The 23,917-nt window shown below is 34.6% G+C and overlaps 1 protein-coding gene across 2 annotated transcripts; it reads right to left on the reverse strand.

Moving 5' to 3' along the window:
• Positions 1–2,124: 2,124 nt before the first annotated feature.
• LOC149063854 (BUB3-interacting and GLEBS motif-containing protein ZNF207-like) lies at positions 2,125–22,004 on the reverse strand. Of its 2 annotated transcripts, XM_089255344.1 has the most exons (11): positions 21,544–21,723; positions 18,816–18,942; positions 16,362–16,512; positions 15,662–15,823; positions 13,226–13,252; positions 11,597–11,624; positions 7,596–7,707; positions 6,865–7,021; positions 6,190–6,296; positions 3,383–3,551; positions 2,125–3,257 (listed from the first exon to the last, which is right to left on the reverse strand). In XM_089255344.1, exons 1-11 carry the CDS (start codon positions 21,582–21,584, stop codon positions 3,139–3,141), a joined length of 1,200 nt encoding a protein of 399 aa, XP_089111470.1. In that variant the 5' UTR covers positions 21,585–21,723; the 3' UTR covers positions 2,125–3,138. The 2 variants fall into 2 exon arrangements, with proteins under 2 accessions (XP_089111470.1, XP_089111471.1); XM_089255345.1 differs by lacking the exon at positions 13,226–13,252 and having other exon boundaries at positions 21,544–22,004.
• Positions 22,005–23,917: the final 1,913 nt, after the last annotated feature.

The following is a 23,917-nucleotide window of genomic DNA, read 5'->3' on the forward strand; positions in this document are numbered from 1 at the left end:
CATGTTGTCACACAACTTTGCTCTTAAGGAGAATTTTTTTTTTTCTCTAACAAATGCAAAAGCCACAATAGTGCAAATTGCCCGTCACACACAACCTCAACTCAGAGAACATTTAATTGCATTGTACTTGAAGATTTTTTTAAAACAATTTGTGAAGTGGAAGAAATATTATAGTTTACGCCTCTGTGACAAAAGATGAACTCTTCTGATACAAAGGAGCTGATCGTGGTATGTCAAGGCAATTCCAATGCAGCCAAGCATGCTATATCAACTTTTTTTCATTTTCTCTCTCCACTTCTAAACAAAGTATTTTGCTTCTTTCACAACAATGAAGGGCGTACTTTACTTATGCATAATCAATTTGCCCTAGATTTTTTTAATGTATTAATGCATTGTAAACAACCAATTCATTGTATCTGGGTGGTAAAATTCTTAAAATGACAGCACTGGCATGTGCATTTTATTCAATAATTACCAAGAACTCTAAAAATATAACTAAAAAAAACCAAACAATTTTTTTTATTCTTTTGGTTGGAAAAAAATCTGCTAACTAAGGCATCGATTGAAAGATAGGTTTCTGTCGAGCTTTTTAAAAAAGTACTTTGAATCATGCAAGCATTAGAATTTTTTCAGAGCAATAAATGTCTTATCCCATCATTTAATAATTATGCATTTGTGTAAATTATACTTTTTAAATTTATCACACGAGGTTCACTATTTAAGGTCACTCAGACCTGAAACTTCATAACTCCATATTTCAAGAAAAGTTCAAACCATTATTATTAACAAAAGGGGAAAACATTTATGAACCATACATTTTGAGGAAACAGTAAATCATTTTAGCAGATCTTATACAGTATTATTCTGGGCTAATTACGTAATTGCTTCAGTTACAATTAACATTATTCTTTTTCCCACATTTCGCCAAACCTCTTAGTGAGGTTGGGGACAAAGGTCCAACAGCATTGAATTAAATGCTGTGAAATGTTGGACTTATGATGAGAGTTAGAAAAAGTAAACATGTACGTGCAAATAGCCTACTCACAGGAAAAGTTTTGGAAATAAGCTAGTGCACCCAAGTCGATGCGACGCCCACAAGTGAATGAAGATTTTCCGAAGCATATGGCGACTCTATCACTCAGCCACAATTCTTAGAAAACTGTACAAATTTTAAAAACATCCATTTAAGATAAACATTCACAACTAGACAAATTCATATACTAAAAATATTTATACACCTGAAATTTACATATTAAAGGCTACGCACTAACAAAAGAAAAAAAAAACCACAAAATGTTTCAGAAAAGGTAGTTAAATGCGGCTACAACTCCTCAACAAGCATCTAAGTGACTAAATTACATAGACAGTTATAAAATGAAAGGGAGATTATTATACCAAAATCGAACAAAACCAACATGTATACAGTGAAACCTCTCTCTAGTGAAAAAATTTCCAATTTTCAAAACGGGTAGTTTAAATTGTATGTGTTCTTAAAGAAGCCAATGCAAACAGTCTTAGAGGAAGGAATGTTTATAGCTGTGGATTTGGCCCAACAATATAAACATCAAACATGCTTTTACAGTGTAAAAGGAATGGGCATCATTTTAGAGAGGTTTTGTTGTATTCAATAGGTTTTTATCAGAGTTATCACGATAGCATCATTAGTCAGAGATCAAAGAAATGCTTTTGGGATTTCTATTTATTCTGCTCATACATTAACTGCGTTAATTTACATTAACTGCAATGCAAGCTTTCCATGCTTCGAGATTGTATATGGAACATTAAATTCAAATTAATAGAGAGAGAAACAAACAATTATTTCATAATAAAAACAATAAAACATTCAATAACCTTGGTGCCCACCACTCTAGTATTCATTGCCCATAATTATTTAGCTTAATTATTAATTATTGTTAATTTTTCAATATAAGAAATTTTAAAGATTTTGAAGCAACCAGAAAGAAAGGAATATAGAAGAACTAAGTAATTTAAACATTATTTGTCACTGTGGACAAAAATGTCATAATTACATGCCGATCACAGAATTCTTGCTAGCCCATTAATCAAACTACAAAAATGTAAAAAAAAACTTCCCCCAAAAAGAAAAACCATAAGAAAAAAATGTATCAAGATCCAAGATGAAATTTATTCATTACCAAATACTTACATGAATAAACAAGCATAAATTGCTGGCCCTTCTAACAATAAATACAAGATGTTGTTGAGATTTAATGTATGTATGTTTGTATCTATTATTTTCACAAATAATGGGGGGAAAAACAAATAAATCAGCTTTATCACATGTGAGCAGTGCAACAGAATAATACTACGAACTGATGAATTATGGTAGGTGCTGCAGGTGTTAAAAAGCTAGCAATTTTTCGCACATTAAATGGGGGAAAAATTAACTACCCTGCCTCAAATTTCACTTAAAATTATTTTTCCTAGCACTAGTAATGCAAAAACGACATATTTATATACTTAATATATTTATATTTTAAACAACTATTCTACAAATACCTTAAGTTCTGTATTTGAATATTACATATCACATTTTTTTATGCATCACTTTCATCAAAACTTTTCACATAATAACAAGTGAAAGTAACCAATAAATTCACTCTGAAAATAATTTGGGGGAATCTATGAATGTTTTGAGAGGCATATGAAAAATTAATTTACACAGCTACATACCTGTATACATATATACAAGTATCCACCAAAAAGCTCATTAAAAAAATGAAATGATTATTAGCAAATAATTTTTAAGTTAATAATCACGACCAAACTGAATCTTAGAGTGGTATAAATTTGTCACATACTTCATTAAATAGTTCTGTAATAGACTGAAAATCTAACTTGTAACAAAAATTGTACATTTGTAAGATTTTAAGATGTGCAACACCACCATAACACTAGCAACACCACCATCAATAATGCTAAATTACGTATACAAAATTGTTGGCCGATGATAGCCGTCAAGCAGTTGAATATGAGATTTCCTAATTCAGTTCGTTTGTCACAAAATGGTCAGGTGAGACACAAAGGGGGGAAAAAAATCAACAGCCAGTTTAAGTCTTTCTTTTCATTAAAACATTGATGGATCAAGTGACTTATCTGATAAAATGATGAACTATATTAAAATGGGCGTGATCCACCCTGACCCATCATATGAGGCATCATTGAAGGACCTGGTGGAAACATGGGAGCTGAGCTCGGAAATGTGGCCATAGGAGGCATCGTCACAGCAGGCATACCTGTGCGATGATTGGAGAAAAAAAATTTGCTCATATGCCATAAATTCTAATATACAAAATTGCAAGTATTTCGATATATTTATTACTACATGCAAAATTTAGCAGAATTAATGGTTACAAATTACCAGGTGGCATCACAACAGGAGGGCGCATCATAGGCATTCCATTCATAAGAACTGGAGCACCTGATGTCATTGGATTTGAAGGGTCCATGGTCATGGCCATTGATGAGAAATATGGTGAGTTACGTGGTATGAAAGCTTGATAACGTAGCATTTGTGCCCTTTTTTCTTCCTTTAAAAAACAAAAGGAACACATCAGCGAATAAGAAAAAAAAAATAGACAAATAACCAGAATAAATTGATTAGCATAAATCTATACATATAAAATTGATTTTCTGTCTGTCTGTGTGTTCTCTACACAAATCAACAATTTTACATCTATTCATTGGCAAATTTTACATGTATACTAGGCTACTTTAAAAGTTCATCAGAGCAGGGCAAATGACCAAAATGGACGAACAACTATTGGGCCTCAACAATCACTTTTGGAACGTTTATTTTGGTTACCGTGGTTCCCTAGCAATGCGTTTCAGACGTGTATGTATATGCCTTTATAATAGTTTGTCACTTTTTTAATCCTCCCAGTAATGAGACTTTTTTGAATAGTTATCAGAATCACCACCAGCATCACTTTGAGGGTCGAGCAAAGGATGATCCACATATAAATAAGATTTAAAATTGCTTATTTTACTGTGGAAATGCAGAAATTTGATGAGGTTTTCCGCGACATCAATAATTTAAAAAAATTGTATTGAATTCTCGATTTTTGAAATATTGAGTTCGCTTAGAGATATGAAGCCCAGAAAATTAAATGTGAAGTAATTAGACAGACCTGCTTTTGAGTTGGATATCCACACAATAACATTTATTTCAACTTTTTATTTATATCTTCTCAAGCATGAAAATTAATGTCTCTCTATTGTCTTTTAATATTCAACTGCATAAATTCATATAGTTTAGGATGTTTTAAAATTAATTATGGGCCAGTAAAGTACATCGAAAAAATTCCACAGCTTTAACTAAGCATTTGTAAAATCAGAAACAGGCAGATGGATAACTTGAAATTCAAGGTGGGGGGGGGGGGGAGGGGATTGAAATACCTAGCACCCCTAAATAATGAAAAAAATACAGGGTGTTTCTAAAAATCACCCGATTTGAAATGCGTATATTACGAAAAATATTGAGCATAGACATTCATAAGTTTATATTACATGGCTAATCATAAATATTTTTTACAAACGAAACTAAAGGTGATCAATATGTCCACCTTGGGATGCACGAAATATGTTTACGCGGTAGTCAAATACGTCCCAAACATTTGCGAGCATGTTTGCATCCACTGCTGCTGCTATGCGTATCTCCAGTTCAGCTAATGTAACTGGAAGGAGGCACATAAACGTAGTCTTTTATAAACCCCCACAAGAACAAATCGCACACTGTGAGGTCCAGCGATCTTAGAGGCCAGTGATGTTTAACTGAATTGTCAGGTCTTGTACGGCCGATCTATCGTTTAGGAATGCAATTGTTAAAAAATTCTCGAAAGTCGAAGCTCCATTGTGGTGGTGCACCATCCTGCTGGAAAATGAAGTCACCCGAATCAGTTTCTAACTGTGGGAAAAGCCAATCTTGACAAATACTGAAGTGGCGGCTGAAAGAAGAGCATTAGTACTACCTGTCGGACACTACCTGAAACTCAAGATTTCCCTCTTTCTACCTATATGTTATTCGATCAAAATGGATTAAAAGCTGAATAGTTAAAATTTTTAAATTGGATGATTCTTTTCGAAACACTCTGTATATTCATTTCTGCATTTCTTTAAATCTAGACGGTTCAGATTTGTTTCTTTCACGAGTCGCACAGGAAGGCACCATATTGGTTAACTTAGACTTGGTTTGCATGTCCTCAAAGAAAAAGGGAGATATCATGTGATCCAAAGTTTCATTGAAGAAAACCTGGGAGCAGCGCCAGGTATTATAGCTAGTATTATAACATAAATTCAGAAAAAATATTGAAATTGTTTTGATGAGTATGAAAGTGGCATGATTTCCATCACTTCTTAGGAATCATTGAACTTTTAGATCTCTAAGATCATCACTTGACAGCAGATCGTAACTAGTATTTTTATGAGGGATGGGGGGGGGGGGGGGGGCCAAAAATGATTTTGCTGCCCACCACAGTAAAATTTGATGAGTTTGTAACAGTATTTTTGTTTTTCCCCTAAAATTTGCTGCCACTAAAAAATTTTAGGGCCTGGGCAGTTGCGCCCTTTTGTCCACCCTCTCTAGTTTCAGTCCTGCTTGACAGCAAACATGACAAAATTGATTTGATTTACTTCTCCAACCACATTAAAAGAATTGATAATAAGGCCAATGCTTGTTTTTACAGACTCGAACAATTAGTTTGTATAATCTAAGGTTCATAAATGGAAAAGATGTTCAAAGAAATGGTAAATTGTTTGGAACGAGGACTATTACTACTTCACCACACAAAATCTGGTCATATCGCCATATAGCAATTTACTACTGATAGAGTTGGGTCAGAAATGAAAGGGGCCATTTTATAGGTGGTCTTCTTAGGTTTGTTGGGAAAAGATTTGCTACCTTTACCCTTTCCTCAGGTTCAAACCCACAGACCCGACGGAAACCTTCATGGTGGTAGACAAGAATCTTACCATTCACTCAAGCGCAATTTGGGCATCGATGGGATGAGGACTAGAGCGTAAAAATATAAGATAAAATTGAGCTACAACTTTATATCACAAGTTTACTTCACATACACGTGCAATGATACTACCTAAAAACATGTAAAGGAAATAAAATTCTGACAAACCACACATTATTTGAATGCAAAATGCACAAATGAGACTTACTAAAGATATATGCTCATCAGGATGAACTATTCTACTTGTCTGAGAGTTTGCAGAACTGCTAGATTTTTTGCTTTCCGACTGAGACTTAGGACTTTGTGCAGATGTTTCTACAGATGAAAAAAAGATAATTGATATTCTATAATTGAAAAACTTACTTTATAATGAAAAATTTTTTATGGAAAAATTATAGAATCATTGAAATATATTTCATAGAATAATCTGCAAATGCTTTTTATTAAAAACAATTTTTGTTACAGAATACTGTTCAACCATATTTTGTAACTAAAATTAAAGAAAAAATGGGTTGGCAAATAGGCTTATTGGCTATAGAAAATATTGTGTACTGCTTCCATCATTCCCCTTATCACAACTACAATAGCCACTACTAATAAAAAGCAACATTTTTCAATATGAAATATACTGTATTTAGTACAACCCAATACATATTTATTTGAATTCAAAATAAAATCTTTTCACCTGGATGAGAGTTAGACTCAGTAATAACTTTAAGAATTTTTTCTTTTTTTTACAGCTAAGAAAGAAGATGCTTCCAAGCTTCAAGTAAATACCAGCTATAACTCAAATGAAAATTATAATTCTGGTTGACAAGCCACTTATCATGATGAATAATATAACGGCAAATCAGACTACCTGAATTAAGCTTCTCTCTCATACCTGAAGTAGCTTGACCAGTACTTGTTTTTGGTGCAGCATAACTTGGACTCATAGAAGATGGAGAACTGTACGCCGGAAATGTTGGTCTTGTCATCACTGCAGATGTAGCCAATGGCTTAAAGTCTGTTCCTACAGGAGTTTGAGATGCAGAGGAAGCCTGGGGGAAAAAATAAAATAAAATTAAGGGGAAAAAACTTTATTTAAAAAGAGGCATTTTTATGTTAGTCTTAAATTTGAAAAAAAAGAGAAGTTTATCCTGTCAGCGATTTTTCGACCATAACACAAAATTCTAAACACAAAACTTTGTTACAAAACACATAGTAGTGAGCTATCATAAAGCTTAAAACCATGGTTACATGCAGTTCAAGATAGAAAAAATAATTAAAACACCTTATAATTTTGGAACTCCCATATTTGAGGAGCAAAACATTTGTGGTTTAAAAATCGTTTATAGCTTAAACTTTTTCAAAATTTCATCAATAACAAATCCATATTAAAAAAACATTCCACAAAAAATACTTTTTAATTACGATTGATTTTGATTTATCTGTGAAGCAATAAAATGACAATAAATTAATATAAAATATTGCATAAATATAAAAAAGTTCCAAATCGATGTGGAAAAAGGGAAAACCCTTCATTATAAGAAAAGAATTTGAATTAAATGCTGAAGAATGAAAATTAAACATACTATAGCAGATCTCACTTCAAAATTACTCAACTATAATTACCTGAGCCACAGCAGCAGGGAATAAAGGCTTTGCAGCAGCGGCTGCTGCAGCTGGAATGGGCATTGCGGTTGGAGCCATTGGAGGCATAGGAAGCCTTCCCATAGGCATCATTCTATGAAAATGAAATCCTTGGATGAGATAATATATTTAAAACCCCCAAAAACATAACAAAAAAATTAACTTTCTCATTTGTAATAACAAAAACATCTGCCAAAACATAATACATTATGTTGATTTTCGACATTGACAAGATACTGTGCCTCATTGATATAGTCCCTTATTTCCGCAGAATATATCTCATTCTGATCGATGACCAGTCCAGTATTTTTCAAAGTAGATTTTTCAATTGAACTTTTCTACTCCCCCCCCCCCCAATAGCTCCTGCTGAAAATCGGAAGAAAGCTTACTTTATGGAAAAACATATATATACCCATTTTAAATAGAGTTTTTAGCAATTTCTAATATAACACTTATTAATGCAATCCATGAAATGAATCGTGCTAGGGAAAGATTTTAAAGAATATGTATGTTTTCCCACCTCAGAATATACAAAATTACATCACGAAATTAGAGATATTCTGAATTTGTTTTTTGCTGCATGAATATTCGGATAGGTTAAAGTTACACAGGTATGAGTAATATTTTCTTAGTTCCCCAAAAATTCACATCATATGAAAGGGGCTGTAATAAATTCAGAAACAAATGTTGTAATATTATCATATTAGGGGTGTCACCTGGATTCCAATTTAACATGAGGCTTGAATTGAGATGAATTTGTACAATGGTTACAATTTCACTGATAAAGAAAATGACTTGCACCACTATATATTAACAAAGCCAATGAATTGCACCACTGTGTATGACTTACACAAGTGTATTTGTAAACAAAATGGATATAAAATAAACCAGAGAAACTTAAATATAGGTATTATTCTTATTAAAATCAAGTGATTGTGATCACTATGGCCCGGATGTTGTTGACGTAAAAAATCTTGAAAAATGACCATAAAAAAATGGCCCAAAAACTTGAAAAAAATGCCCTAAAAATTCAAAACAATGGCTTGAAAACTAAAAGAAAAATTTCCAAAAAATAACACAAAATGTTATTAAAATAAGAAAACAAATTTGTTTAGAAACTGAACCTGGAGGTAAAAGAATAAAAAAATCTTATAATATCTATTGAAAATCACATTCTCATTCTGAACATCAGATTTCCACAAAAATTGCAAATGGAATTTTTCAAATGAACAATTTATACATTATGTGTGGGTTAGGAAACCTAAAAGACAAAATAGAAATTTTTTAAAAGACCTGATATAAACTTCTCAACCTCAACAGGTGTTCTTGGAGATATTTCTGATCTACTCAGTCATAATTTTTCTTCAATTTCAAAACTTTTAGACACTCCGTAAAGACATCAAAAATTTTATGCAAGCAATAAGCCTGTTTCCCCCCATTATTTTTTTGAATTTCATGATAGCAAATTGGTCTACCCACACTTTAACCACACTGACTACATCTCAACAGCATCAATAACCTCCATACTTTAGCAAGGGCTAAATAGTGAAAACCAGAACACTGAGGATTGATCTTATATACGTCATCAATCCTCGGGAATATGAATGTTCCCAAGAAAAACAAAGCTTAAGAAATCTTACTGAATTTAGCATTCTTATAGATCAAAATCATTCAATATGAATTTGCCGATTTCAAAATTACCCCATAGTACATGCAAGTGCTATCTATACCAATTTCTTTTTATATAATGAAAATTAATCTTTCTCAACATCTCATAGGAGAGAATTTCATGAATTCACTTTCATTTATTGTTTGGTTAAGTATGACCAGCTCTTGGAACTAAATACTAAATTTACCTGGAATTAATTCTTAACTTAGTTTGTCATCTATAAATGAAGATACAAGTCAAGTGATGAAAGTAATGTGCATATATTTGAAAAAAAATTTTTAGCCTACTTTTTTTTGAAAAAAAAATTTCAAAAATGAAAAAGTATCCTAAAATAGCTGAAAAATGCCCCAAAACCTGAAAAATGTCTTAAAAGTGAAAAGGTATTGAAAAATGCAAAAAAATGCAAATGTCATCAACATCCAGACCCTGGTGATTGCAAATGGGCAAAAATCAAAGATTAAAAACATTCATTATCTTCTGGTTTTGGATCAACAGTTCCCATAACTTCCAATGGACCAAGATTGTTACGTAGCGTCTCTTCATGTTCAAGAGTCATTCGGAGGAAAAGGAAAAAACTATGTTCCAATGGTGGAATGTGTTCCGAAAGGTCCACCATATCTTTCTTTTTCACTTCTGTAACTGAGTCTTCCTCGTAGATACAACACATCTTGATAAATGTTCACAAGAGATGATGGTCTGCTAGCATATGCCATCTAAATTCTGTGTTGTTTGGAAAGTAAGACAGACTACTTCCCATAAACTTATGATCAATAATTTCTGCACAGTGTTTATTGCTTTGTATGAACTTCATATGTACAATGGTAAGTTCAGGTTGCAGTTTTGGCATGTAAACGCATCACTGCACATAATGTGCTTTGGTGATGAAGCTTTTTGATTCAAGACGTTTGAAAATGCAACCTCTTGTGACCGCTAGAAGGAGTGGTTTCATCCCAGCAATACATAAATGCAGTACCTGTTCCAAAGTTCATGGTATCTCTAAATATGTAGTAAATATACATACTCGTAGTACATAATAGATTCAGTCAATACTGGAAAAGGAAGAGCTATTTCTGCGTCAAAAGTCCCAGCATAGACAGAATCATCTTCATGTGCCTTTATTGCATCCTCATTTCTCATTTGTAACACTTTCTCTGCTTTTCTCAAATGTTCTTTTTCTGTGTTTAGTTGTCGAATAATATTTTAATTTCCACATGCTTTAATTTTTGTCATAGGCATCACTATAGGACTATTTGACTAGGACTACTGTAACTTTAGCCAGCCCACATATTGAAGCGTTTACAAACACAGTAACACCACTTTCATGATAAACAAAACAGGTGTTTCCATTATTGATAGAACTTTCACTGCCATCTATTAGCAGTTAGGTGAACCTCTGAAAATACTTAAATAACATTTTCTATTAACAGATTGATTTATCTAGATCTGGTTTCTGTGCCAAGTCATTCTTTTAAAGTGACTTACATCACCGCAACTTTAACCCATCCATTTAACGGCTATATTTAAGGGGTTTCATACCCTTTAACATGGTGAAAAACTATGCTGTAATAGAAATATCATTAAAAAAATATATTTAACCATTAATTTATTTCAAATTTTTTACACATATTCTTGATTGTATGCACTATTATCCTATACCAGTATAAAGTTTCACATATCTGATACTTAATTTTTTGTAAATTTTCAGAAAAAAATCATTGAAAATAGCTGGCGCATAATAAAATACTATGACAACAATGTAGTTGAATAAAAATTAATTTGAAATGAAGGAAATTGTTCTGTTCTCACACATGCACGCACACGCTGACTCAATCTCATTTAAATAAGTTTGAGTCAATCAAATCCCAACCTTTTGCTTCATTTCATAAACTGAACAGTTTCCATCATTTTGAATCAATTTTTATTCAACTATATTGACGACATGGTATTTTGTCATGTGAACCAGCTGTTTTTATTGGTTTTTTTTTATTTACAAAGAATTAAGTATCAGATATGTGAAACTTTATACTGTGGTATAGGATAGTACAAACAATCAAGAATTTCTAAAATAATTTGAAATAAATCAATGGTTAAGTAGTATTTTTAATGGTATTTCTATTAGAGCATAGTTTTTCATGAGACCCCCCTCCCAGGCCCGTCATTTGGATGGGGCAGGGCCCCCCCCCGGCTTTTGAAAATACACTAAAAATGGTATATATATATACATACATTGAGTACATGTGCTTTGCCCCCCCCTAATGAACAAAAAAAAAAAATAAATATATATATATATATATATATATTTCTTTCAACTTACCCGGGACCCATGAATCCAGGAGGCAGTCCTGAAAATTTTAAAAAAGAAAAATCTTTAAATAAACTAATGATTAGACACATTGATTTAATGTTACAGTGAAAATATGGAGAAAAACATCCAGAAACATGATTTTGAAATGGAAGAATTTCAAAAATCACAAATAGTTTCGATAAATTCAGGATTTCAAAAGCATTCCCCCCCCCCCCTGATTGAATTTGTTTTTGGGTGAAAAGAACTGCAAACACTGAACAAAATGCACACCATGCACTAAATGATAACAATCTAGGTCTTCATATATCTAATCAACATTCACCAGCTTCTAGCTCAATTTTGGTAAAGACTCATACCTTAAAAAATCAAATGTAAAAATCATCAATCTTTTAACTGTAAAAAGGTTGGGAGTCAGCCTTTTGCCCTCTTTTTTTTCTCCTCTGTAGTCCTCTTTACATGGGAAAACTTGCCAATAAGGTTACTGTTCACCCTCATTTCCTTCTGCAATCTGGCCCACGTAAATAGGGCTTGTGCATTAGAGGACTTAGGCACCAGTTCCCAGGCTCCAAAAGTCTGTAGTTTAACATGTGACAAAATACTTCGCTGGGAAAAAAATACAACTGAAGGGAAATAAGGGAATTTTTTGAGGGACTCATAGAGGTGAACATCTAACCCGTTTTCATGGGACATCCCCATATTTTCCCTAATTATGGCCATCCTGACACTATTTTTCAAGCTGTGTGTTCTGTTTTCCCCTGCATATTATCTATGAAATCCGCTTGAATTTTTATTCTCCTTAACTAAAATCAAGAACTGAAATTATTTTGCAACACATATAAATTATATTCTGATAATTATGACTATATATATGAATATTAATCTCACATATTTACTGCATTTATAAATGGTGTTTTTGGTAGAATTCATTTTAATCCATTGTGATTCACAGTAGCATTTTTTTCCTGCCATTGTCAATTTTAGCAATAAATAAAGCAAAAAGTTGTCAATTATAACTGACAACTTCGCTAATTTTTGGCATCATATTTGGCAACAATCAACGATTTCCAGTTTTTGAAATCCCATTTTCCTATATTTTTGTCGAGGAAATATTGTCAGCCTAGGATCATAAGGATGAGGTATTTTCATTTTTTTTTTCCAAAGTAAAATTTAAGGACTTCCAAATACTTTTCAACTTCTGAAGAATGTTTCAATTCCTGTACCCATAACCATGATCATTTCGACCCTACTTCTTTAAATTTTCTTAATTCGTCAAATAAAAGTGTTAGTCCTGCTTGATTTGTTAAATCAGTTTCATCATATATCCTTGTTGAGACCTGCAATTTAATTGGTAAGAAGTTTGACTTGAAAACATCACATTTTATCCCAAATATTCATGTGATTTCTAAATACAAATATTTTTTTCATACAAATGCATCAAGTCAAACAGCTGATTAGAAACATGCACTATGTTCATGCACATGCTCCCTGTAGCACTAAAAAAAAAACAAAAAAACAAAAAAAAAAAAAAAAAAACTAGCAGTAAAATGAAATATGCATACACACTTTTAAATATAAAAGTTCATAGAAAACAATAATGATACGAAAAAAATTGAAGCCAAGAAATCATGAACTGCCCACCTTTATTCATCCCTGAGCTCTGCATGTCTTTAATGAAGATTTAGAAAAGAAAAAAATAAGTGGAGGAGGAGAGAACTATCAAAAGCATCAGACATATAAAGAACAAGACATGTAAGGAAAAAAAGCATAACATAAAAAGTGAACATCGATAGGAAGAATTTTTCTTTTCAATCATACTCAATTTTTATGCAAATCATTTCTAGTAACCACTTTATCTAAAGAATCTTATATCAAAAAGTAATTTATGGGGGAGGAATCAGATAAAAAATTCTCTATCTTGGACAGTTTTAAAAGCTCAATATATTCCGGGTACGAGGTTAAAAAAATTGACTTTTTTTTTAATGTGCTCAGATGTATTTTGAAGTATAATAGCAAATTCAACATGCACGTATGATTTGCAGAGCTGACATCTGTTAAATGTCTTTATGATTAAACTACACTCAGGATGGGCCAGAATGGCATATCATTAGAGATACGTAAATTTTGCAAATAAAAAAAAGTTTTGAAATTAGGAATTTCACATTTATTTGCAAAAACACAAACCTCAAATTAGAAATTCGCTAAAAATGACAGTTTTTTTCAATTACAACTGTGGTTATTTTTTAATTATGGCATGTTTTTAATTTAAATTAATAGATAATTTCAGCCTTCCTGAAAAGTACCAACATTTTTTTTACATTTGAAGTCTACTACTACTTATCTGTAGAAGCAATTTGTAAATATTCCTCTGCGAAATGCCTAACGAATTGGTACAAGCAGAAACATGGTGCGTGTGTATATAGGCATGGCCTTAACATGTTGCCGTAGTTATGTATGTTTCAGGTTATACTCAGATGCTATTTGAAATCTGCATGACATAACCAAAAGTCTATTGGTTTACCACTAGAAATAGATGTCTGTTAACACGATCATTTCCCCTATATCATGCCACGTCATTAAAAAGATATTTTTCAAAAAAGGTTTCTAGTGATATATTCGGGTACAAGGATGATCTAGGAGTTGTTGTGGCTTCGGATGGCTCAGATATCTTCTATATGTTGGTGATCTTCATTCATTGCATTGAATGCCATGTGTAGAGTCAATTTATTTGAGGAATTATCCACTGGTGTCTTTAGCATAATATTGTGCCTTTCTTCAATTCACCATTCTCATTTGTCAAAAGATTTTTTTTCTTTTCTTCAAAAATGCCCTTGACTTTGGCACTCAAAAGAGTTCAAGACTCTACAAAACTTGCGTGAATGAATAGTTTGATCCAAATTGTCAATTAGTTCCATAATTTTCTTACAGATCTCAGAAGCAACAGCTACCTGAACTTGCATTTTACGACCTAGACCTTCATTTTAAAAACTCAAGAAAGATTATCTGAACTGAATATTTTGCAAAACAATCACATGTAAAAAGGTGATCTAGTTTATTCAAGAGAATATTGGCTTTGCAGTTCATAATAGGCCACACCGCGCAAGTACTGAAAAAAGTATGATCAATTTTCATTTTTAAAACGTCCAATTATTGATACTTTACAAAAAGTAGTAAAAAATAAATGTTTGCTCATTTATTCATCAAAATTTTGAAATTTTGTATTTATTGCATCTATTTCATAAATATGAAATTTACGTATCCCTACATATCACAAGAGCTCGAATCTGCACTGAAATCGTTTTGTATCATCACATAACCAACTGTTGCTAAACATGGCTTGTAAAATTGCTTTCAAAAGCTGTATGGGCATTTGTACAAGAATATTGTTGCCTAAAGGTGTATCAGTATTTCAAGGTAAGAAAATAAACACCAAGTGCCTGAACTTTTGGTTCTTTCAACCTATAGCTCCTACATTACAACAAACGATAAATATTTCCGACATGCAATTGCTAATTACACCACTTAAATTTCAAATCAAAGTGTTTGTTATGAAAATCTCAACTTGGGGGGGGGGTAACTTAAGCTATGAATAAAAAATATTAGGCTAAAAACGTGTCAACTTTCAAGCAGATATTAACCTTACGATCTGAGCTATGAAATGCAGGCCTGCCACTAACTTGTGAATGCCTACTGAAGCATTTTACCCATGATCGGAGGTAACTACCTGCCTATGCAGAGTCTGAAATGGTTCGATTATAACGTTCTTTAGTTTGGACAGGCCTGTGATTACATTAAAGTTGTCACTGATTATCAAAAGGGATGGTCCTACTTCACTGAAATTAAGTTATGGGAAATGGTTGCTTCACCATAACATCCACTTAACTAAAAATGTAAACGCGCAGTATAAGTAAAAAGTTACCTATTGATATAGTGTGGAAGGATTTTACAAAATTAGTTCCCCCCTTCCCGACACATTGTTTTGCATTTTTAAAAGAAAATTCTATCAGAAACCCTATATTTGAATTCCGAAAAAATAGTTACAAATTCATATAAAAAACATGAAATAATGAAACTTACCAACAGGAGGCATGCCCATGGGGAAAGGCATTCCAGGCATTGGTGGCATCATGCCAGGCATAGGAGGCATCATACGGGGAGGTACAGGCATCATTGGCATACCAGATGAACCAGGCATATTTTTATTGGTGTCTGGCTTTTTCCTAGAATCATCATCGCTATCTGGAAGGAGGAAAAAAATTAAAATATAGTAAAACCTGTACGAAACGGAATGTCGAGACTGAAATAATCAATTTTAGACAAATTCCGTTTTATAAGGATGCAAAATCAAAGCACTAATCATTGAAGAGCCTATATTTTGATTCCGTTTAAAACAGATTTCAGTCTCAGACAGGTTTCACCCTATATTTTAACCACATTCTAATAAAAAGCTAGAAAATTAAGCACTGCAGAAACAGAGTAACTAGGACCTACCAGTGTCCCCATTAAAGGTAGGGTTATATAACAGGGACCTGGGCAGGACTACTTTTTGTTGCAAAAAATATAGGAATAACAATCTACTGACCTCTAAAAGTATCATTCAAAAATGCAAATGATTGATTGAAACAGTAAATAAAGATACGGTCTATAAAATTTTTTCAACTTAAAATTATTTTTCTTCCTTCAATTTCCAAGTACCTTAAGATTTAGGGGTGGACTACCTGTGCCCCTCCCACTCTAGTATATTCCTCAGTAAAGTAATAATATTTTACTCTTTTACCTTCATTGCCACCACCACCACCACCATGTCTTTGACGCTCGTGCTCTTTCGAATCTTCAACAGGGATGCCCTCCATGCCATAAATTTCTATGTCTATGTTATTCCGATTGGGAAGAGCATTTGGAACTTTATTTAAGGTGTCTTTGTGAACCTGCAGAACAGAAACAGAGAAAAAGTAGAATTACACGTGAAAATAAAAACTTGAAATGATAACACCTACTACAGACACAATCGCTATAAAAGTGTGAGTATTTTGATCAATTTCATGAATGATTATGAACAACAACTGTTGCAAATACATGAATGAGAAACATCATAGTATCAGCATCAAAAGGTCTATTTAACCCTTTAAGTGTGAGTTCTTGGAAGATGGTACATTTAACAGGTGCACGTGTACAGTATCTATGTCTTTTTCATTACATTGGTAAACAAGAATAGCTGATAAGCCTTGTAGAATTAACGTGTTTTTAAAAGTGTGTGCAGAAAATTCATTGCAAACAATTCACTGACGGAAAATTCACAGCTAGGACAAACAATTCATAGATAAAGTGACAAGTGAGATGAGTCAGCAAGTGTACAGTTGATCAAGTGAGTCAGAGACTTAAGAAGCGAGCAGCTGAGCAAATGAGTGAGCAAGTGAGCAGTCAATCACTCACTTCAATTGCGATTGCTCATTCAATCTGTCACTCATATGGTCATTGCAGGGGTGGGAAGTGACTAAGTCCACTTCGGAGCAGCAAAATTCAGGATTCGGAGCAATTTTGGAGCAGCAAAATATGGGATTCGGAGCAGATATTTATAAATTGGAGCGGTGAAATTATTAAGAATATTTTCGTTAACCCTAAACCCTTTTCAAAATAAAACTGCACTGTCTTTTGTTATCAAACATCTTTCTGTCAGCTTGATTTTTGCTTTTGGTGTTTTAGGCTTTTGACACTTTATTTGAAAGAGCGGATGTCATAAAATTTTTTGCACCCGTCTATTTAAGATGATTTTTGTTTACTGAGGGCACTATTTGCTGCCTTGAACAGCAGCACTTCAAATGAGCTAAAAAATTTTTATAATTTTTTTAATACTTGGAAAGAAATTGTTGCAAAATGGGAGAGAATTTCGGAACAATCAACTCAATGTTTGGCGATTCAGCACTCATTATCTGGTGAGATTGGCGATCTGACACTCGCTATTTGGCGATATTGACGATTTAACGCTCGTTATTCGGCAAAGTTTCTAAACTAACATTCGTAATTCGGTGAACTTGCGCTTTTTACTCCCGGAATGAAATTTTTTTTCACGAAACATCGGGATTTAACATAATGACAATCGACCACAGTAATTTCTGCTGCTTCCAGTGATGACTTTTTTTTTTAAATGGAAACACTCGAATTTGCACTTTAAAGCTGAAAGGCATTGCAAACCATCTTCAGTTCCACGATCACGGACAATATCGGGGTTTCGCCCGATCAGGGGCCGATAGTTTAAGTATAGTGGAATAAAACACGCTCTTCTCGTAAAGAAACATTTTGTGGCTAGCAGGAACAAAAATTTTTTTGGCATCCTTTCCGAAATTCCGGGCATACTGAAGCAAAATTCACTATTTGGCACAGAAAAATGTGAAAATATGCTATTGAAGCAGGATGGCACAAGATATTAGTTTTAGCGCAGTGCAGCGCAATTGGCGCAGAGTTCCCACCCCTGTCATTGGCGCACTTCACTTACCCAATTCCTTGATCATTCGCTCACTCACACAGTCATTTATATGGTCACTTTTTCTATCACTCATATGCAGATGCATACGTGGGGGGCAAAGGGGACTCGTGCCCCCTCAAGCTGACAAAGTTAGAATTTTTTTCAAATATTTCTTTGACAAAATTAAAATGTCAAAAGAAAATATTTTTTATATAGTATTTTACCTGATTTCTGCTGAATGAAAGGCTTTTCGAAGGGCGATAACTTCAAATTTCTCAGAAAGGAAATTTTTGTGCCCCTCCAAAGGTCGATCCTGCATACACCCCTGCTCATATGGTTGCTCCTTCACAAACTCATTGTCACTCACTCGCTCTATCAATGATGCAATTTTTTTTGTCAATTTCCTATCGGTGAATTGTTGTTGGTGAATTTTCTGTAAACTGTTATTTATATATATAAGTGCCTTTTAATTTCACTGGTAGTCTTCACAGATACATTTGCAAATGTAAAATTTTTGTGATTAAATTTCCGGGAAACACAAGATGGTACAAAGAAAATTGCAAATTGATATTGGCTTTGAATCCAATGGGAAGTTTAGAAGACGGAACCAAAATTCATCGTCTTCACCTTCGCAGTACGATCACCAATATCAATTTCGTTAAAAATATTTGGCCTATAAAAAAATAACATTAAAAATTTGATTGAAAATTTTCGATAAATTAGCTAAAAATTCAAATTCTAAATAAAATAGACAAAAGAAAAACTTACCTGCATACAGTGTATAGCGAGTCCTGGACCAGTGTACAACTTCTTGTGGCATATATGACACTTGAAGTGTTTTGCTTTTTGATGTTGTATAAGTATTTTTTCATCCTCAAATTCCCTGTTACAATACCTTGCAATGAATTAAGGAAAAATCCCACTTTTGTTCATGGAATTCAAATTAAAAAAAAAGCAAACAAAACATGGCAGTTTGTCAATTGGATAAATTTTGTTCTAAGACAGTGAATTTATTACTAACACGATTATGTACAATCATCAGTTTTGGAATTTGATAAATGAGCTATTGTCAAGTACAGTACAACCTCAAAATAACATCCTGTACTGTATTTAGAACATTCCCGGTTTGTTTTAATGTTTCCCCACATAGAAATTGATTTGCGAATGACAACAATGAAAGACACACACACTTTTTTCTACTATTATTTATTAACAACATTAAATCTTAAAATATTTTGAACTAAATAGTGCAATAAATTTATCTTCTAAAAGTTAATAAAAAAAAAAATCAGATATTGAAACGTCCTCACCGAATCTGTCCGTTAGTGTACACTTCGTTCTCACAATTCCAACTACTGAAGATCAGCCCAGGTCTTCACCTTGAAGGCACAAGTTCAGCAGAACACGACTCAAATGAGTCCAGGATGGACATAAGCATGTCCCAAGGTCTGTCAGCAATATTCCATGTCCAACAAGAGGGCATCCCCTCTTGACTTCACTTGCAGACCACTGGAATGGATAGTGACGACCAAAGAGAGGAGAGGCGAAGCTACTTTAGCATCATCACAACAGGAAACTGCTTTGTCAACTCATGACAACGAAGGAAGAGGAACCTTTCGCACAGAGTGAGGCCGGATGACTCAGCAATGAACCTCTACGTAAGTGATTATAGCACTCAAGCGTGAGAATGCTTGACTGCATCGATACCCACTACGCTGCTGGTATATATGGAGAAACCTTTCATCTCATCAGCTATGTGAGAACGAATCACAACTGAGAATGGATGGCACTGAAATTATCAAAATTTTTTTCAACAAATAACATGTCATTTGCATAGTTATACTAAATAAAACACTATTACGAAACTTTGACATATAGAAATCGGCAACATATAGAATATAAACATTGGAGACCTGGCCAGGGTCTACAACACTAGGCCTATTTCACATTGATTTTTATGACAAAGTTATTAACCGCAAAGTGGTCAGCGACCAACAAATGGCATGAAGGTAAAAACATTGCACACATTTTTCTTGTATAATTGCAAAATATTTATCAATTTGATACTGCACAATAATATTTTCATATTCTTTATACAGAGTTAAACCATGACTCTGCGGAATCCCCACCAGCGATCCGCGGGATCCTAAAATCAGGATAGGAAGACAACACGACAAGCTTCAGGATCCATCACACAGGTGTAAACGGAATTTATGTGGGACATCAATAGCCCGACAGTAAGGAGCCCCCACCCCCTGACTGCCAGACTTAGCAAACATAACTGGCCCGAGCCGAAATGCCAGAGGGTACCTCAGGTGATTTCCGGTACCGGAGAGGTTGCTGGGACCTAAATTAGAATTAATTATTTAAAATGGAAGACACTTTGTGAAGGATCCTAGGTCGTCATGTTACAATCCCCTTGATTTAAATCCCCCTACATCATAGCAGTCAACTTTGGAAAATGAGAATTCGGGAGGTTTTCATCACCCTCGATTTAAATCACCCTACATCATAGCAGTCAGCTATGGAAAATGAGAATTCGGGAAGTTTTCACGCACATCCAAAAATGTCGTACAGAAATAAATGTAAAAAAGGATCTTTTAAAACATTTTAGGGATTTTTCATTAATAAAAGGGAAATTTTAAAGATATTTTCCTGTTGCAAAAACGTTCACACCGTGTAAGCCATCACCAATCATGGCCAACCAGTAGGTTAAAGTCCTTGGGTTAAATTACCTCTCAAAAATCAAATATTGTAAAACAAAAAATATCTGTCGGGCCCGATAAAAAACCAGATACACATGGTCGTGCCAATTTTGAATTTCAAAAAGCCGGATTTCTGCTTGGCGAACTTTGTTTTATCCCCAAAAATTAATTTTTTTTTGTGATTTGACGAAATGGTGACAATTTACACAATGCTTATGAAGCAGCAGGATTTTTTTGCGGTTAAATTCTTGGGGAGTAATTTTTCTCCCTCAACGTAGGGAGATCATCAATCCCTCAATCAATTGGGACAGCTGGTACTTAATAAACACCACCTAAAGGCGTCTTTTTAGCTCGGGATGACACTGCGCCTCATTGCACTGATGCCAGAAAGACAATGTTTGGTATGAAACACAGGGCTGCAGCTCGGTACTTAGTCAGCCGAAGCAAGCTGTATTTTGGCACATCCATGTAATGTAGAAGCAGTAAAGGGTTAATTCAGCGCCCTTTCTCGTCTAGCACCCTAGGAACGCCCTTCCTCCCCCCCCCCCCTAGTTGTGACCCTGACCAAACAAGTGTACATAAATAGGGCACGAGCACAAATAACGATTGCTTTTATGTACGCATTGATAATAAGCAATTTATAATGATCATGATCGAAACAAATATTAAAACACATTAAACGAATTGCTCTTAATCAGTGATCCCCGTGTTTCAAACAATGGTCAATTAAATGATGGCACATGAAACTTTCCAACGTGAAGACATCAGGCGTGTGTAAAAAAAAAGGATACCAACACCATGGCTTCGAGGGCTTCTTCTTCTTCCTGCCCATGTCTAGTTAAAAATAATTTCCAGAAGATAATTAAATGACGGATTATATAATGTCTTATGAATCACAACAATAGTTTTAGTACCACAAGCACAAAAATTGCAGGGTGAAACCAACCAGCGGCCACTGTCCACTCAGCGTATGACAGGGTAAGTAGATAGTTTTCTGTACTGAACTTCCATCTGTAACTTCTCAGAGAGAAAAAAAAATTGGTCACGCTCATTTCTCAAGATGACTGGATATCCTTTTCAATTGTTTTATTTACCTTTTAAAAAATAATTAAACGTTTGGTTTATTTACAGTTGGGTGAGCATGACCGGTCTATTGAGAACTTCCCATATTTAAGATCCCGAATTCCCGTTTGTATTCCTGAGGAGTATGGTCATTCTTCCACTTACTGACGCCACTTACTGAAGTGCATGTGATAATACTCTAGCTCTTGCTGCCATCTGTCTAAAAATTTGAGAACTTCATTAACCAAGAGAGATAATTTTCCTTAAGCCTAAGGTGACCATACGTCCCGTATTTCCCGGGACAGTCCCGGTATTTTCTGTGTTTTTGGCCGTCCCGACTTTTCGGCAAAAGTGTCCCGGTTTTTCCCGTATTTTACACGAAGCCTAGTTGAATTTTTATTCTTTATTGAAGTCAAAGATTGACATTATCTTTCAACTCATAAATTATTTTATGATAATTACATCTATATATGAGAATACTAATCTCCCACATTTGCCTTGGTGAACGTTTTTTTTTTCGTGGAATACATTTTAATCCACTGCAATTTGCAGTAATGCATCATTTCCCGCCATTGGGATTTATCCGTAATTTTAACAATATTTGGCAACTTTGTGTGGTTTTGGCGTCGTTTTTGGCGATAATTGGCGATGTCCCGTATTTTCCCGTATTTGGAATCCCAATGTCCCGTACTTCTCTCGAGGAAATATGGTCAGCCTACTTAAGCCGGGTTTTCCTAGGAATTGGTTTTTTGCACCGCGTGAACCGAATTAGACCATTTTGCGCCAGCAGAAACGTTTTACACAATGACGCCCTGCGTTTGTGTTTTCCTAGCTTGGAGCATCAGATCTATTTTATAGTATATGGCCTTGGCATCAGCTACACTGTCGTCTGCAAATCGTATTAAAGACGCGTATTATTATTAATACGCTCTGGTCGTCTGCATGCTCCTGTTCGAAGGGAAGGGAAAGAAAACACACAAGATTGAAGAGAACATCGGCAAAACGCGTGGCGCACGACGCATTTGACTCCTCCAGAAGCAGTCCACCAATCACGCCCGACGTAAAGCGCTGTCGTGAGCCGTATTGCGCTCTGTAGGAAAACAGTAATGCTGCTTTTCTTATTGGTGAGTGGACGGAGTGTTGCGCTGGGCGAATCACGTTGCGCGCAGAACAGGAAACCTGCTCCTAAGCCGGGTTTTCCTAGGAGCTCATTATAATCCTGTCGCCCAGCGCGACACGCCGTCCACTCACCAGTAATAAAACGAGCAATGACTGTTTTCCTACAGAGCGCAATACGGCTCACGATAGCGCTTTACGTCGGGCGTGATTGGCCGACTGCTTCTGGAGGAGTCAAATGTGTCGTGTGCCGCGGTTTTGCCGATATTCTCTTCACTCTTGTGCGTCTTCTTTCCCTTCCCTTCAAACCGGAGCATGCAGACGATAGAGTAGCTGATGCCAAAGCCATATACTTTATATAGCCGCCCATCTGACGCGCCTCGCTAGGAAAACGCAAACGCGTAGCGTGATTATGTAACTCGTTTCTGTTGGCGCGAAATAGTCTAATTCAGTTCACGCTGCGCAACAAACCTATTCCTAGGAAAACCCGGCTTTATAGTTCAATCCCCGGAGCAGAAAAGAATAATTTTACTGTCATCTACTATTTAGAAAACAAACGAAAAACGATCAATTAGTACTACGGTTGAACTATAGATGGCAGCAAATTCCGGATATACGGTAGTATGTTTTACTACTGGTCAACGCCGTCAAAATTTTAAGTCAACAAATATGGCGGTCCGCCAGTACAACTTGCAGCGAGATCCTGATGGAATATTCCTGACGATATTGCCGATACAGGCCACCAAGGAAGTCACGAATTCTTCCCAAAAAGCGCCAGTTGGAAGAAAAACGTGCCAATGTTTGTCCAGGTGCAGCTGTACTATATTCGGTTTTTTTTTCTTATGTTTTCTAGTCTGTGGATAGATGGCACCAAAAGCACTCACGTTAAATTGGTATTCAAGAACTGAGTAAAAATAAATTGTCACACGGCCCCCATAATTTAGTGACAGCATCTCTCATGCTGTTTGAATACATTATATTTAAATG

The sequence above is a fragment of the Pholcus phalangioides genome, unplaced genomic scaffold (assembly GCF_987345545.1).
Source record: "Pholcus phalangioides strain wild (caught in Gottingen) unplaced genomic scaffold, Ppha-v1.0 ptg000042l_1, whole genome shotgun sequence".
In the NCBI taxonomy this organism is placed as follows: domain Eukaryota; kingdom Metazoa; phylum Arthropoda; class Arachnida; order Araneae; family Pholcidae; genus Pholcus; species Pholcus phalangioides.